This window comes from Lathamus discolor, chromosome 3 (genome assembly GCF_037157495.1).
Source record: "Lathamus discolor isolate bLatDis1 chromosome 3, bLatDis1.hap1, whole genome shotgun sequence".
NCBI classification, from domain to species: domain Eukaryota; kingdom Metazoa; phylum Chordata; class Aves; order Psittaciformes; family Psittacidae; genus Lathamus; species Lathamus discolor.
Genome location: NC_088886.1, coordinates 30076674 through 30094836, shown reverse-complemented (window position 1 = coordinate 30094836; position 18163 = coordinate 30076674). Strand labels below are relative to the sequence as shown.

Below are 18163 nucleotides of genomic sequence, written 5' to 3'. Positions count from 1 at the left end.
TAGTGTAGCAGGTGAAGCCTGTGGATAAGTGGCTCAAGATATTAAATACCCTTAGATAACATCCTAACAAGGCACTGTAAAGAATTAATGGTTTCATCACAGTTCCTGCTCCTAAGCAGAAATTTCTATCATTAGCACAGACGTGATAGGTTTTGTTCTTTCACCAAAGACTTAATTTCTTTCAGTGAGATGGTGCAAAATGAGCTACTGTAAGAGACTGGAGGAAATAGACAATAAGTGAACCAGGGCTATCAGAACAGTCTTAAGGTATTGAAGGCTCCATTTCAGGATTTGCTCGAAGGACCCCTCAAAGGTCCTTGAAAATTCTGCCTGGAGAAACTTCAGTTTGAAATTACATCAGTGTGCCTTGTGGCTAACCTGTCAGGAGCTCCATGCTGGGGATAAAGTAAAATAGCTGTACAGATAGTTGTTATCTTGAAGATCTACCACAATTACTTGGGGAGGATCCAGTGAAAGTAATTGGTTTCCTACTAAGGAGCAATTCTTTAGTTCAATTCTGCAGTTCTTCAGTTTCACCTTGAAGAATACCAGAAATCGGGTAACTCTATCTATGGCCCTCATTTTCTGTCATAAGAGTCTGTATGATCACAGCTGTCTGCTGGATGACAGGGGACCTTTAGGTTTGAGGGTTGCATTGAGTAAGGAAGGAAAAGTGCAAGTGAAGGACATAATTGTCTCTAATACTCATGTAAAGTTTGGCGAGTTAAAAATTTTACATGTTGTCATGGGGTTTTACTGGTGGTATAAAGAATCTCAGCTCTTTAGCCCAGAAGCGCTCAAAGCATGTTCCTCTGGGAGACACCAGAGTCTGTCCCAGAGCATGTCTATGGAAAGCTGGGTGGGATTATACATAGAGCCAAGAAGACCTGCAACAGCACTGGGGCTGAAACTTTTATAAGAAGACTTTGGCTGATGGCAGATGTGGAAAACTCAAATAGCTGGTTGGAAGGGGCACATGGTTGCTAGACTGAGCATCCTCATGTTTTTACCAGTTGCTTTGCAGGCTCAGGGTGAGGGATAACGTATGGACTGTATCTTGGAGGGAAAGGACACAAGGGATGAATGTTGAGAAATGCTGCTGTAGCCATAGTATAGGAACAGCAGAAGCAGCAACTCAAGACTCACTCACATTGTTCCTTGTTCCTGGGGATGATTCCCCTGGAACTAAAGGATAATAACTCATTTTCTTTATCTATACAGTGCAAGGCATTTCTACGGAGATGGGTGCCAGTTAGTACTTGTTGTGTCGGTGCCTCTTATAATCATCATATCCCTGACTGTTCTTTGCACTCTTCCTCCCACTGGAAAGGAAAATTTTTCTCTATTGAAGTAGCTGACATCAAAACACAGTCACAGCTGGGAAATCTGAGCATGTCCAGCCAAAGCAGCACATGAAGTACGTATGCTTTAGCAAAACAGTGCTTCAAAAAACTGAAAAATATTGTCAGCTAGTGATGCAGAACTACTGCTGCATTTCAGGAAAGGAGGCATTTGTATTTTATGTACTGCCATTTTGCAACACTTGCTGCTCATAGACTCTATTATTAAATACTGAATCTGTTGCTAAGGTGCAGGTGCATGAATACGGGGCCATTCAGGGGAGAGACAAAACAGCCATGGAAAATGTATCCTTTAGGGGGAAAAATGTGTTCGTAAGAGGGCAAGTGTTAAGGAAAAGATGAGGTGCAGCTACTAACTGGAATGCACAGAGCAATTTTGCCCCCCCCCTTTTTTTTTTGTTTGGTTTGGTTTGGGTTTTTTCTCCCTCTTTTGGGAAACAATGGAATAGTTATCCCAAGTGTAGGAGAACATCTGTGAAATGTGGAGGCTGCATGTGTTCTACTACATATCCTTGCTTTGTGTGGTTGGAAAAGATAAGACGACAATGCAGCATTTCTGGAGTTCAGAGATCCCCACTGGCAGGGATCCCTTTTATAAACATTCTGTTTCTGCTATCAGATAAAGAATTTTCTAAGTCGGAAAACACTGTCTCTTCTATAACTTAGTGCTCATTTCATTGTATGAAAGACAATTTGTATGGTTAAGGCAATTCCTGGTTTTAAAATACAAAAGGTAGGAAAACTAATTGCCCCAGGTGAGTTAAAAACTCATCCTCATGTATCTGCTGTTATAGTAATGCAGATCATAATAGTAGCCATTTAATTAAATCCTGTACTGTGTCTTATGCAGTAGGATGGGAGGACCACTTACCTTACCGCTTTGAGAAATTCCTATAGCTTAGTGCTAGCACTTTGTGAATGAATAGCTGCATGCAGAACATACTGGAGTCACTGCTTTACAGAGAAGCAAAAACTCACTTAGCAATTGACTGGCAGTAGCTGGTGCAATGGTCTGCAGCACACTTCCTGCCAGAACGCATTGTATTCTTGAAACGTGACAGCTGCTGCCTTCATAGGGAGAGCTTCTCCTCAGTATGTTGCTATCACATTCGACTACGGCTTATAGGCTGGGCTGATTGTCCTTTTTCTTTCCCTTCCATACACCCAGTTGAAGCACTGATTCAAATGCCTATGGCTGTTTCTTTCGCCATTGGTATAACAGAGCAGAACCTTTCTGTATAGCAACTTGTTGCACTGTCACCAAGAACAAATGTTAGTTGTGTTGCTTTCTGAATACTAGAAGGTTGTAACTAGGAGAACAGTGTCGGTTATTGGAAACAGTTCCGAAATGACATGTGTTCTGCAGCTTTTGCTGCCTGCATGATAATTACCTTGTAGCAAGCACTGTTCCTGGTTAAAGATTCATGAGTGTCTTAGAGACTGCTCCCACAGGGCCTGCAGAATTCCAGTCTGGCTGGCAGTAAAGATCATTCTGGCCCCTGTCTCTTATTACTTTTCTACCTAGAACAGATTTTGCCTCTAACATGTGTCAGAAATTTTGGGAAGATTTGACTGCTAGGGCAATGGTAAATTGCCATCACTGTCTGACTCCTATTACATAAGATATATGTCTGTAATATATTTTTATTCCCTTGAATTGGTATTCCTTCATATACACATAGCACATGCAGTACCCATGATCATATTGCATCTGTGTATTTGCTGGAAGACAGAGAATGCACTTCAGTGTGGCTGGAAGGGTTGATGCTTTCAGCCTGTACAGCCTTGAATGCGTCCTGATTCTTTGCTCTTTTCATAGACATGGATGCCATGTCCAAAAGTATTGAAGTACTTCTGGTAGATAATAAAAGTAGGTACATGCTAGGAAACACTACAGGTGGAAGGGATAAGTACATTTTTTTCCTGCCACTTCTTCAGTGTTACTGGTGTGTGATCAAAAGAAAGGACTGACCTGATTTTCTACAGTGCTCAGTACCCATACATCCCAGTGAAGCTGATGAGAAGTGCAGGAGCTTACTGTTTTTGAGATCAAGCCTACAATATGACTCATAATGCTGTGAAGGAGATACTTGCAACTAAATGAAAATATATACAGATAGAAGATACCCAAGCATTTCTGTTGAGCATTTTATTGTGCAATAACATTTCAGGTGATGTTTCTATCACAAGCTGCAACTGCTGTATAGGTCTTACAACAGTTTCATTGAAACACTATTTTCTGTATTTTAACTAGAGCATCCTTGTATGTAGGGAAAAGAACTGCTGTATGTAGCAATCATCTATATTTTGAACCAGGCCTTTGCAAGATGCTGGCCACAGCTCTGCCCTCTGGAGGGTAAAATTCATTTAGGCTCAGAGTCAAGCATTCTCACCTATTTGCACTTGATGCTGTGGCCTGTGTGTTGATGCTGCTGCTGCATACTGGTGCTTCACTTAGCTGTAGTGCTATGTCTGTAACACAGCCTATATCTTGAAATGGCGAATCTTCCCAGGGCATGGAGGAGGAGGAGGCACAAAGCCAACTGGGCGAGGTACTTTGTCATGCTGAGCAACCTCTGCAACTGCTCTCTTTGCTACAGGTTTTGCAGAGAGCACAGAAGTAGGAAATTCTGAAGAGCTGGATTCAGAGGCAACAGGGTTATTGTGGGAGAGCCTGAGATTGTGGTTTGTGAAGCCTTGTACAACGCTGGGCACCAGTCCAGCTGATGTACCTTGGCCTGGTTGAGCATAGGTAACTCCAGGCTGGAAAAGAAGAAGTTTGTATTTGTGTTCAGTATCTTGGGATTCATAATAGAAACATGATTGACCTCTTAATAGGTACCCTGCTCCCAACTAGATATAGACCTCCAATCAGGTACAAAATATTCGTGACCATCACAGAAGTTTGATTTGCATTTTAACACATACATAGGAGCCCAGGAACACATTTTTAGTATCAGGCAGATCATTAGCACCAAATTCTGTGCTACATGAACTTTCAGGGCCACCTATGCAGCTGAGGAAGCATTCAAAACTAGCTGTCTTACTCTTTATTTCATATACCTCCTAGACAGCTCTTGTGTTACCAAGAGCTCTGGTCCATAGAAAGTATTCAACCACCACCTAGTACTTCTCAAACCAAATGGAGACTAAATTACCTGGAGAGCACCCTGGTGCTAGCATGTATATGTTTCCCTCCTGTTGCTGTAGCAGCGCAGATCAGGCTCCCTGAATTCAGTCACATCTAAGGACTACTAGTAAAAAAACCCAGCTGATTTCATCTACCACAATGGCTCTTTTATGTTTGACATCTATCTGCTTCATCCCCCTAACTGAGCAGAGTTTGGTTCCCTTTTCTCCATCAGACATGTGAAGCTTCCAGATAGTTAAGAGGAAAAACTGGAAAAAAAGCATGGATGGCAGAGATGACATAACTCCTGGCACAGAAATCCATGGGATTATCAGGGGCTACTTTACCTGTTTTTTTAGGGTACAAAATTAAACTCAAGTTATCACAGACAGCAAAAGAAGTAAACTCAGGGATTGTTTCTACAGTTTAGTAGGCTAGAATACTCTGGAAAGGAAGGGAATATCTGGTGTTGGTACCTGATGTCCATAGAGCTGGCAGTCCACTTTGAGATGCTGTGAGGGGCGTGTTACCACTGTTGCTGTGCAGAAACCAAAATTCTGGCAAAGCAGAACATAGTCAATAGGAAATAGTTATAAAATACAGGAGATCTGCATTACGATATTTAGTTATCAGTATATTTAGAAACAGCTACATCTTCTCATGTTTTGTCTGTTGGACAAAAAAGCCAAGCTGTTTAAATGCCTAACCAGCAAATCAGCGAAACGCCTGCATTCTTCTAGAATAATATCCTTTGTATGTCTGGATATGATGAGGGAAAGACTATATAGGAATCTTCCCACCCACTAAAACTGCTTAGGACTCAATTTGATCAGAAATAAAAAAAAAAAATAAAATAGCATTATAAAGTGTACAGTATAATTCTCAAGAGCCTATATGTCAGAACAAAGCAAAATGACTGCACTTAAATTATAGGAAGGTGAAACAGTCTGCCCTTTTGCTATGTGTTTGTGTACTGCCCAGTACAAACAGCCTGATTTTCTCAGGTGCTCATGATAAAAAGAATTAAAAAATAATATATATTCTGTTGATTCAAAATATTTTGTGTTAAAGACATTTTAGTCCTCAGGCCTTTTTGAAATGTATTCAAATATATCAGATTTCAGTGCAGATACTTCAGAGAGAAAAGAAAGGCGTGATATAGCTTTAGGAATCATATATTGAAAAGCATGTAATGATGGTATACCACTCTTGTACTTTCATCCTCACAAAGGGCTATTCCTGCACAAGTGTGAGCATATCACAGTATGCTGCTTTTCCACCCCTACTTACAGACTGATCTTCAGGCAGTAGTTGACAAGCCTCCACATTAACTTTAGCGACTTCTGCTGAGCAGTTCGTGGCAGCCACGGCAAACTCAACAGAGACAGTATGCGTTGGGTGATACTGTTAATACAGGAAAATTGTTTAAATGACTTTGCACTGAGAGAGCTGCTGACAAAAGATAAGAGGCAAATGTTGTGGTTTCTAACTCTGCATCTCTCGCTGAAGTGAAAAAGAATCCTGTAGCTAAAATGACACAAAATGCTTAGGAAATCAAGAGCAATTTAGGAGGGCAAATAAGAGCAAGGTCAATCTGTTTGCAAACATACCTAGTTAGCACTGTACAGTTACCCCTGAAGAAATATTCTGTTCACATGGAAGGCAGACATAGTTCTAGCAATTACCTGTATTTTGGCTCTTCCAATCTCAAGGAGTCTGAGGTAAGCATCAGCAGTTTTGCTGTTGTAGTCACTGAGTGCAGCTGTAACAGCTGTTAATACCTCAGTGTTATTCAGACTTGCCAGCAGTGGACAGTCAGGGCAGAGTTGGAGAACATCTTCACTTGAGTCTGTGGGAGGAATCAAACAGATTATGTTTCGATCCGATTGGCTGTTTTGAAAGGCATTGTAGAGCTGTTCAGCCACAGAAAATACTGTTTCATGATCAGTCCCAAATTACAGCGAAAGGAATTTTTGCAGTACAGACTATAGATGGCAGTGTTTCACACGACTTGCCCTACTGAAGTCTGCAAGTTAAAAGTGCTGTGGACTTCAGCAGCGCATTTCGAATGTTCTTACTCAGGTTTTAATAAATTTTCTTTCAGGCAAACTATCCATGACACCAACGAAAATACGTATCAGCTCACCAAGAAATGGTGGGAAAATGAAGGTATTTTCATTTATTGGGATTTTTTTTTTTCATGAGTGTGTTATTTCATTAACTCACCAGTTTTGAAAGTAGTACTAAAGATATCTCATACAGAGCAAAGAGATCTCATATGACCAGTGGCAATATTGAAAATGCTGGATTTAGTAAATAAGCTGCATCTGGCAAAGGGACTCTGAATATCAGCAAGCTTCAGTAAATTCAGAACAACAAGGAATCAAATTCTCTAGGCTAAACTTCTGAGTGAAAAGTCTCAGTACCAGTAAACTCTAGGTCAAATATGGGGCTTGCTCCCCAGAGAGTCTTATAGTGTCTAGTAGTCACAGTAGAAAGGAGCAAAGAAAGAGGGCTGGGTTTGTAGGTGAAGGAAATGAGATTCAAACTTAAATAGCAAAGTCTTTACCTGCATGTGAGTGGCATTTACTAGCAAGTACAGATAATATTCCATCCACCCTCTGCAGTTTGACATCACAGTCACCTTCAACTGCCTGGACAGAGTAAAAAATCAAAGGGTTACATTGTTCAGATAAATAGGAATTTATGAAAAGGGTGACTATTACTAGATTCAAAAGAGAGATCCTGGCCGAGTGTTCCTGGCAATATCAGTCTGATTGCAAAGGCGCTGCTGAGGCATGTCCAGGTGTCTGTGATTTTGTAAAACACAGACCAGAGCTGCAAAATTTGGATCCAAATCTGGATCTCAGAAGTATCAGAAGTGCCAGTGTAGCCAGATTATGCACATTTAATTCAGGTTCCTCCCTCATAAAGAAGAAGAATATGAATACTTTTGAATTAAGTCCTTCTGCAGAGCATTTTGATAATGTTCTCACTAATCTCAGCTGGTCAGTGGCCATGCTAACAGCAGTGTGCTGCCTTGTGCAAGCTGGCTCACATGCAATGCAATCCAGGAGGGGAGATATCAAAGGCAACGCTGGAGTCTCCGGGAAGAGGGAACAGTTAGAGTTACTTCCCCCAAGATGGAAAATGGGATCTGAGCCCTGATGAATACAGGGGTGGGTCAGAATTCAAATTTAGTCATGAGCTCTGTGGATTGGGCCCCATTCTAGAAACAGCAGTCTTAAATTGTCAATTGCTCTCTAAGTTTTCTGCTTAGAAACCTATACTCAGACAACACTTCCACTGCATGGTTATGGAAAGCTTTTCACAGTTGGATGGCACTTGCATAAGAACAAAATATTTGAGGCCAGTAAATTCCAGCTGGGCGTTACTTCGAAGGCAAAGCCCTGTCTGAAGGGAATAGCTCTTCTGTAGTCTTGACCAGGACTAGGTGGCTAGACTTGAAAGCATTTCACTAGATAACACCCCACATGTAGCCAATGGAAGGCTGTGTTTGCACAGATTCACAACCTGCCCTGTCTGTGGTTCACAGTGATGCAATGAAATCTGAACTGACCATGCAGGGCTGAATGTGGAGGCCCTAAACAATGCCTCATGGCATCCGTGAACTGTATGTGGAATGTTATGCTGACAGTGACCTGTCCTCTTCACATAAGACATAAAAGAAAACTAGAAGAGAAATCCTTCATAACATGAAGGCAACAAAATCATCAAGGAGGTTACAGGTGATTGGGTGGTTACAAACCATAACAGTGATACAACGTTTGCTTGGAAATCTGATGATAGCCTCTAGCATCAACGTACTGAAAATACACCTCTGGACCAAGCTAGTAGTGTTTTAGATACTCACATGTTCTGTGAAGCTCCTTACTGTGCAATTTGCAAGAGGCGTAGGACTGAGAATGGGGCATGTGGTCTCCAATAAGTCAAGTTCAATAAATATTATGTCATTATTCAGCCCCTGGAAAAAAACCCAACACAGGAACTGTAGTAATTACTTCAAAAAACATCATCAGATTTTTTTTCTGGAGCTGTGCTGTGGTTTCTGTTGCTGATTGTCATTGGGTAGCTCCAGGTATAGACTAGAGTAACTAAGTCTTTACTATATAACTTCATAAGAAACAGAACACAGGTTTTTTAGCTGGAGTAAGTGTCATGGTCAAGACAGTCACACTGATATTTTTCCAGCTAAGGAACTAGCCTATAAATGTTGGAAAACACAGCCTGTATGTAGTGAACACTTCTCTTAAGTTAACTTGATTTTTTTGTTGTTGGGTAGTTTTAAAAAAACAACAGCTGTCTTTGTTGATGAAAAACCTTTGTGTTTCTAAAACCAGATACCAAGTAAACACTGGTGCACATGGGCCAGTCCCATTTAGTCCATTGGAATGGCACTGAATTGCACCAGCTAAGTTCCAGCCCCAGTATTAATGTTTTTTATAGACTGCAGGGTCTTTTATGGTTATTCCCGAACCTTTGCAACTCTAACATAAGACGTGAGGGGAAGGGCAGAAGTGAGCTTCCCTAGCTCCAAGATTAACTCTGAGGTTTGAGTCATGAGCAATTACATTTAAACCAATAAAGTTATTTTAGTATAAAAGTAGTAAATATGATCAAAGCAGTGTCACCAGTGTTTTTGTGTGGGTAACTGTGGGCATGCTTCTAATCTCATTAGTCTGTTTTAGTCTTTTGTAAATGACTTTGATATCCTGTCTCTCATAACAAATAGAAAACAACCATGGAATTTCAGTTATGTTAATATTTGGGACATTTTTCAATGATCTGAGAGAATCACAGGTTCTGAATGGGCACATACATTGTATTCATGACCATTTCTATGGCCTTTCTAGATGCTTACAATGATGGCAATAGATCTTAGTGAAAATGAGATGCAGTTATTTCTATTCGGCTTCCTTGTCAGCTCAATAGGGTATTAGGTAAAATTAATGCCTACTACAAAATCACTAATCACATGGAATTATGATAAGTATGCATTTAGCCAATAAATAATTACCTGCATCATGAAGAGTATCTTCACAGTTTTTCTTCAGATTAGCTACCGGGCTCATGAATCAGCACTGTGAAGGACCTGCCCTAGCAAGCATACTGCATTTCTAAACTCAGGCCTTTCAAGCACTGTACAAAAATATCTGAACATTTCTCTCTCCCCCTCTGTCTTGCTCTTTGAGAGATACATTCCAGTGACCTGGATTCTCTACTGCTACCAGGTGGCACTGCCCCATTTAAATCAACAGAGCCATGCTGATTTACCCTGTGTGAGGATACAGCTCTTGGCAGGGCTTGTTGGTCATTTCCAGCATCTCCAGGTTAGCACAGTGCTCTGCCTGCAAGCTCCTCACTTACCTGGGGTAGCACACGGATATTCTCGATTCTGTTTAAGGCAAACTTGTATCCATGCTGACTGTGGCCATTAATATAATTCACAGCTACTTCAGCTGCTGCTTCAGATTCTGGGTCATCACAGCCCAAGGGAGCAGGGGGAGCTGCTGGTACAGCTTTGTGAATTGCAAGCTGAACAAGCAATATTAAAGCTACTAGTGCCTTCATGGCACCTGGGGAAAAACAGTCCCTTTCAGAAATAAAGATCTAAGAATACTGTTCAGATGGTAGCTAGGTTGCTAGAACTGGGGTCTCATTTATATAGTACATACCACAGACTTTGCAGGAGCACATGTCTGATATTTGTCCCAGTTCCAAGAGGCATTGCAAACAACAAAAGAGAAAAGTAAATGTTAGGACATGAACCTGACTGATTAATATTGGCCAAAGTAAATTTTATCAGGTAGGATATTGCGAAGTCTGCTAAAGCAGCTGAAGAAGAAAGCATCAGCAAAAATATAACAGAATTTCTACACACTTTTCTACCAAACAAATACAGTGCATGCAAGAAGAATATGATCCCTCCTGTTAAATGTGTAGAGCTAGATGCTAGAGCTAATTGCACTTTCTTGTAAACAGGACACATTCTGTTAGGGCCAAAATCTCACCAGACACCAGTCTAAACTGTGAGATCAGTAACATGATAAACTAGAAAATGGAATTTGAAACAGTTCTAAGGATCACATTCAACAGTAAATGTAATTGTATAGCAACTTTTGCTACTAAATTCATTTGGATTAGGAAATGAGACATAATTTCTAGATCTTTTTAATCAGCTCTTTCTTTTTCTGAATAATCTGAATATTTCCAGTAGTTCCTGGAATTTTATTTTGCAAAGCCAGGCATCTTGCAGAAATTTTTCTGGAACATGTACAGATTTGAGGATTTGGCAGAAGGACCTAAAAGACACAAAAGAGTTTTAAGGAGAATGTAGATGAAAATTAGCTGCTTTAATGCTGAGGAGTGCTGGACTTACATTCACAGTGTACATGTTTACAAAACAGTAACTGGATAACAAAAATGTTCTGTGGAGCAGAATAAAACTTCTACAATGTAGCTGAGTAGAAATGGTTCAGTTGGACGCGTTTAGCGATGAAGAAAGAGAATGGGAAAAGACTAAAAAGATGGAATGATTTTTTTGAGCTGTATAGGATGAGGTAAGTTTTTAATACTAGGATTTGCATATTGAAGAGATTCCTGGGGGAAAGAAAGGCTTTTCCTCTCTCTTGCTATAAAAATTTGCTCTAAGCATGATTTGTTTCTTCCTGACACTTGAAGCAGGTGCTGTTTGGCATTTGTTCTCTTGTGTGGATGATCATTTGTCTTCTTCAGTTTGGCCTGGAACACTTAAAAGATGAAGGTTTGGTGTTCCAAAAACATATTCTGGGTGATCCTTGCGAGTATCTTTTGAATCATGACAAATTTATTTTAAAATGTAGTCTCTTACTCTTTATTTTCGATCCATAGGTCAGTTTCTATCCTGTGAATCTTTTAATTCCCTTTTTCCTTTTCTGATATGAAACATTGAGGAAAACTTCCAACAGCCGAGCACTGAAACTGGTTTTCACTTCAGTATCATATAATCGTTATTTATAAATTTAGTGTGGTCATTACTCAGTTTCTTAGGTTACATCTTCTCCACTTCAGAGTTGCAAGTACTCTAGGATGTGTAACATTTCTGCAGTCAAGCTCTAAGTATTCCTAAATATAATATATTTTTCTAAATATAATATATAACCCAATTCAGTCAACTTCAGGTTCCATTTTCAAGGAACAACTTAAAACCTCATAGCAAAACCAGGATTTATTATCCTCTTTCTTCCCTCTCAGTTGTCACTCACATGCAGTGTTGCATTTACTAAGCAGGACAAAATGAAATACTTTGAAGTCTGATGCACCTCTTTTCAGTTTTTCTGTAGGCTTACTGAAGACTTTCCCCTCTTGGTGACGGTATGAATTTCTTTGCTGGCATAGAGAGGATCAAAAATGTGCCCACATGATTATTAATACTCAGTGCAATGCAGAATGTTTGCAGCTAGCACTTTTTGGGTGCTTGTTGTATGTGTGAAGAAATTGTTATTTGATTTTTATGTCTGCAAATGGAGTTTGAAAGTGCAATCAAGTAGTTTGGCTACGGGTAATACAACAAAGGAGCCTTTCACCTTTTGGATACAGACTGATACAGATCTGCCTGAGTATTCCCTTCTGAAAGTGGGATTCCTGATGTAATTTCCCTGCAGGCCTGTGTCCCATCATGACTGGCCTTTTTTTGTCACCCTCACTTGAGATGCAGTAATTGCAGAAATAACTTCTCAGTGAACTCAGTGGAGATCTATTCTCTCTCTTTCATGTCTGGAACATAGTAAAAAGTTGTCCTTTAGTAATGGCTGCAAATAGTTCTTACAGCACAAGAAAGTGAGCTAAATTCCATGGGCAGAAGGTCACATCTCAACCCCATTGAAGTGAACAAGTCTTTTACAGAATCACAGTATCATGGAATAGTTGACATTGGAGGGGACATCTGGAGGTCATCTTGTCCAACGCCACTGCACAAGCAGTGCCATCTAGAAAGAGTTGTCCAGAACCATGTCTTTTGAGTACCTCTGAGGGATACTCCACAGCCTTTCTGGACAGCTTGTGCCCATGCTTGGTCACCCTCACAGTAAAAATTTTTTCCTGATATTCAGACATAACCTCCTATTTCTGTTCGTGCTCATTGCCTGTGGTCTTCTGGCTGGGTACCTCTGCAAAAAGCTCAGTCCTCTTTGCACCTTCCCTTCAGGTCTTGATATACATTAAGATCACCCAAAGCTTCTCATCCCTATGCTAAGTAGCCCCAGTTCTCTCAGCCTTTCCTCTTAGGAGAGATGTTCCAGCAACTTATAACCACCTTTAGACCCCTTTGCTGCACTGTTTCCAGTATGTCCCTGTCTCTCCTGTACTGAGGAGTTCAGAACTGGGCACAGCACTCCATGTGTGGCCTCACCAGTGCTGAGTAAAGGGGGAGTATCATCCCCCTTAAGCTGCTGGCAACACTTTACCTAGTGCAGCCCAGGATACTGTTAGCCCTCTTTGCAGCAAGGGCACATTGTTAGCTCATGTTCCACTTGGTGCCCGACAGGACTCCTGGGTCTGTTTCTGCCAAATGCTTTCCAGCTAGGTGAGCCCCAGCATATATTTGTGCATGGGTTTTTGTTTCTCCAGGGTGCAAGGTTTCAGACCTGTTAAACTTCATGAAGTTCCTGTGAGCCCATTTCTCCAGCTTGTCATGTTCCCTCTAGGTAGCAGCACAACCCTCTGGCATATCACCCACTCCTCACAATTTTTTGTCATACACAAACTTAGCGAGGGTATCCTCTGCCTCGTCATTCAGATCGTTAATGAAGAAGTTAAACAGGACTGAACCCTGGGGTACACTGCCAGAGGGTCACACTGGCCTCTAACTAGAATTTGGGCCACTGATCACTACTCTCCAGACCCAGCTATTCAGCCAGTTTTCAATCCACCTCAATCCACCTTTCATGTCAGTAGTGTTAGACTTTGGCCCTAGTGAATTAGGTTGCCTGAGAGACTTGACAAGGCTTGGAAGCAGAACAAGCTGGGTTTACTGCCCTTGTTATATAAAATATAGTATTGATTTTATGCTCAAGAATTGAGGCACCTCTGATTCTTAGTTCTTAATAATTCATATAAACCACAATGGAAAGGTGAGTTGATGGTTTTTCTTTTTTGCTTTCTCTCTTTTTTCTTTTTTCTTTTTTTTCTTGGTTGGATGCTTCGAACAACTGGTGATGATTGGAAACTTGCTGCCCCTGCTCAACCTCATCTGGAAAAAAAGCAAAGAATTACTTCCGCAAGACGTCAAGCTGACACCTTCCAGAGCTTAAAATTCAAACAAATTAAACAAGCAAACAGATAAATATCATCTTTCTAAAGCTTCAGATCAAAGTTAAACACTTGTGGGGATTTCTGAGGCTCTCTTTTCAGATTACTAAACCGTCATTTTTTGGTAAAGCAGACAGGACTGTTCCAATTCTCTGCACCACATCAAAAGATGCATTTCTGAGCAGCCAGGCATTGTACAGTACTGCAAAACTTAATCACCTTTTGCTTTACACTTGATTAAGTACATTACTTTTGGATCATAGAGTTCACAAGATCTTGGAACATCAGGGCTGTCTTCTATATAGCCACCACCTACACAGAAACCTGCACGCTAAGGCAAGAAAATGTCTGCAGGGAAAATGTCAGATAGCTAAAGTGACCAGTCTTGTCAAGGCGGCATATTGCTTCCTTAAATGACAGTATAATCAGCATTTAAAAATAAAGTGTATGAAAATGCAATAAGTCTGAGAAAAACCTTAAGACAAGTTAGACTAATTGGTTTGCATAGTCTTATTTTCCCCTTTCCACTACACGGGCAAATCTTCAGCAGATATAAGTTGACTCAGATTCGCTACAGTCCAAGTCCCTCAGTGTTCCCATACCAGAAAACCTGTTAAGTGTGAACAGTTTTACCAGACTGTAATCGTAGAACATTATATGTTTGGGGGTTTTTTTTATACATATACGAGAATCTTTAAGAGAAGGAAGGCTGATCATGTGGCATGGTCTGCTCTAGTATTTGCAGTTGAGAGATTCCTTATTGTGCAAAATAAAATGTGCAGACATGGCCTCTAATTTGGGAGCCTCTAGTTTTGGGTGCCCAGCTAGAGATTCCTTCACACTCAACTTTTCTGATCTCAATCTGTTAATATCTATTTAATTTTAACTGTAAAATGGAAATAACTATTTTCCATTTTACTTCAGTGATCTGAAGTAACTCACTGAATTTTGTAAAAGGTTTTGATATCGCTGGGTAGAAAGATCTATTCAAAGCATAAGCATTAGAGGAATCTAAAACTCAGACAAATCAGATGCCAGTCAGTAAAAATTTAGGGATTCCTGGACTTAATGGAGATGTAGCATGATTAAAAGGGTTGAAATTTGGGCTCCCAGATTTAGTATTTATTATTTTAGAGAAATGTTATTTGCTGGAGTTTCTTTTCATAAACTGTACTGATATTTTTGTTTGTTTTTTGAAAGAGCATGATAAGTTGGCAAGAATTCTGAAATTCTTACTGTAACGAAAATTCTGAGTTTTGACCCATACAAAGCCAACCAAGTCTATTTCTGTCCTTTTCTCTCTTGCTCCATTTTGTTCTTCTATTGTCTGTGCCACTGAAATACTTGAGTGCCTTCCAGAAGTACATCAAGTGACATAACTAGCATTTTTTACATGAAAGTCTATTCTCCTCTTCCCAGTGGGAAGATTATATAAGATGTTTTGTCTTAGTGAAGTTTTTGATTGATTTGAATTTTCCTCCCCATATCTGCATTTTCTCTGCAATGTGTGTTGATGTTGCAGTCAGTAACAAGAGCATTTTTCTGAGTTGAGGGTTTTCAAGCCCCTGTATGACTTACCCTGTGTTATGCTGTCCTGGTATGTAACACCCCCTTCCTAAATTTTTATACATTTTTACCCTTTTATCAAGGTCAAAGTTATTTATGTTGCCATGCAACTCGTAACAGTGGGATATTTTTGCTTCAGCCCTGCAGGGATGTCATGGTTCTCTCAGTATCATGCCTGTGCAATTTGATGGGTGTGGGAAAGCTGTGTTGGAGATGGATAGGTGGCAACTGTGAAATCAGAGATTAGCAGCTACTAAAGTTTTTCTTTTGTCTTTATGGTATAGTTTGGGTTTACAGATTATATGGGTACTCCCTGTGACCACTGCTCCATATCAGAACCTAGAACAAATAAAGCAAGATACCTGGGAAGGAAATGCAGAGCTAAAGAGCAGGTGCAAACAGTGCATCAGACTGCAGAAACAGGGTATTTCACACTGAGTAAACAGACACCCTGCAGTCAAACTGACCTCTCCTTGTCTCCATGAACAGCATGTCAACTTAATTGAATTTAAACTCCACTCACTGTGAGAACCAATGACTGTCCTGGCATCACCAGGCTACCCACAGACACATGGCACCAGTTAAAAAAGGCAAATTGAAACATGCTGCATGAATTTCTTCTACTTACAGGAATGTCTGAAGATGTAAATGCACAATTGGTCTGGATGCTGTCATGTTCTATGATGCCGTTAGTCTCTTTGATGGAGAACTCCACATGATAACTCCACATGTTATCTTCCCTTGCTGAGTTAAATCCTGAAATTTAGTAGCAAGTGTTAGGGAAACCTGCTGTGCTCTCTGGATTCCCACATGCTCAGCTGCAATGTCATATTTTTGATGTGAGAAACAAAATTTGCTCTTGGCGCGTGCTTTTTCCACTGAGTTTTGTAGAAAAAGCTACACATTCATTCTCATGCTGTGGCAGTCTAAGAACATGAAATTGTTACCTACTTACACTGGGCTACTGTTTTGACAGTGGTGCATGTTTTTCCATGTCGAGGCTCGTTCGCATGAGTGGCAGGAGGGTTCATAATGTTACTTAGAGGCAGGACTAAGGAATGGCAGGTGAGAGGCTGGCAAACTGATAGGCTTTCTCACCTTGGAGCACTCCTTCAGGAGCGTGACAACCTCAATCAATATCCCAGTGAGATTTACATAATTCTGACAAGTAAGAGGGTTTTTAAAAAATTAAAGTTATTTATTTTTAGTGAGGCAGATGATCAAGAAGGTTTTTTTACTGCTACATGTCCCTAAATCACCCATTTATTCAATTCTTTCTGCTGACTTCCAGCTACATGGATAAAAACTGGAACTGGGATAGGAAACATGACAGGGACATTTTAATTTAATAACATGGAGACAGTATATTAATAACACATTTGCAGTAGGGGAAGTGGGTCTTCCCAAGTAAGTGGGATTTGAAAGAAATTATATAGACATTCCTGCTTAAGGAATTTTGCATGTTAGACATAAAGTATGGATGACTTTTATGACAACAAAGTAGCTATGCTTACAGCTTTCTTTGCGTAATTTACACAACATCAGATTCACAGCAAACAGGGACTCCAGACTGTCAGGAGCAATAAATATAAGGACTTCTGAATAGATAAAGATGCCCAGGTGACCTTCTCCTTAGTGTCTAAAAGAAAGGGAGATGTGTATGTACACATCGTGAACTGATTAAAAATAACATCCACTGACACATTTATATAAAGAAGTGCAGATCAACACCTTTTCCTGATATGTTTGTGAATTTGTTAAATTTTGTAATGTCAAAGAAAAAAGAGCTATACTTTTGTTTACGATTAGCCCAGAAATTCTGAACCTAAAAGTAATGTTAAATCCTGCCAGATAGAATGTGTACACTGTATACAGAATTCTGCCAGACAGAATGTGTACACAATGTATAACTGGCTAGTGCAGAATACTGCTTTTGTACTTGTGGATTTATGAATAAAACAGGTAAAGATAACTCACAGGACCGCTTTGGTGAGGCTATAAGATTTTGTAGTGGGCATCTCAGCCTTTGCCTCTGGCATATCCCCTCTACTGTTCTGTTGAGCACTGTTGGTCTCAATGAGTTTCTGATTTTTCCATTAATTGTTTCAGCTCTTTATTGCTGGTGGCAGCACCCCTTCCCTGGCACACAAGCCTGTATCTTGAAGGGAATCTTGTGTCTTTTTGAGTTCTTTTGTTAGCACAATTAATCTGGGTCTACATCATAATTTTCTTTCTTCCAAACATGTCTGAAATCCCTATTTTATCTGTCACTATAGCTCAAAATGTTCATATAGGCTAATTTCCTTATAATATTCTCTTAAGCACAACCACTGCTCATACTCTCTATACTAGTCTGCTGAATATGTCATTGTATCTCCAAGCAGTTCCCCATTAATGAGAACATCAAACCCAATTTTCTCTTCTCATCTGCAAGGCTCTGGCCAAGACCAGACCTTCTTGTTCAACTGTTCATGTGGGGCTCACCTCATCCCCTCTGCCATCACAATCTCTTTGAGCCGTTCAGCCATGACACTGACAGGTATGTCTCTCACTCTCTTCAGAAAAAATCCCATTTCTCAGTTTGTCCTCGAGGTTATCACCTCTCTGAATTCTCACAGGGCCCTTCTCACATTATCTCTAGTAGCGTGTAACATGACTTTTAAACCTGTGTTTATTACACAGAGGGCAGCACTTACACTGGAAAAATTTAGGACTCCAAAAGGCAAAATGATTGAAAACCACCTGAAATGGTGAGTTTGTCTGCTGTGTTTCTGTTTTGTCAGCTATTTGCCTAATC

General features: G+C 40.2%; 1 protein-coding gene across 1 annotated transcript; it reads right to left on the bottom strand.

Annotated features, from left to right (window-relative positions):
* Positions 1-3495: 3495 nt before the first annotated feature.
* AHSG (alpha 2-HS glycoprotein) lies at positions 3496-10161 on the bottom strand. Its single transcript, XM_065672633.1, has 7 exons — positions 9880-10161; positions 8366-8476; positions 7061-7145; positions 6177-6340; positions 5782-5895; positions 4968-5048; positions 3496-4124 (listed from the first exon to the last, which is right to left on the bottom strand). Exons 1-7 carry the CDS (start codon positions 10081-10083, stop codon positions 3846-3848), a joined length of 1038 nt encoding a protein of 345 aa, XP_065528705.1. The 5' UTR covers positions 10084-10161; the 3' UTR covers positions 3496-3845.
* Positions 10162-18163: the final 8002 nt, after the last annotated feature.

What these genes read in the sequence shown, in the direction of transcription:
- AHSG (XM_065672633.1), bottom strand. Translation starts at nt 10,083, where the DNA reads ATGAAGGCACTAGTAGCTTTAATATTGCTTGTTCAGCTTGCAATTCAC. An exon ending in TTGGAAGAGCCAAAATACAG is followed by an intron (nt 5,896 to 6,176) that starts GTAATTGCTAGA and finishes CTGTATTAACAG; the next exon opens with TATCACCCAACGCATACTGT. An exon ending in TACTGCCTGAAGATCAGTCT is followed by an intron (nt 5,049 to 5,781) that starts GTAAGTAGGGGT and finishes CTGCTTTGCCAG; the next exon opens with AATTTTGGTTTCTGCACAGC.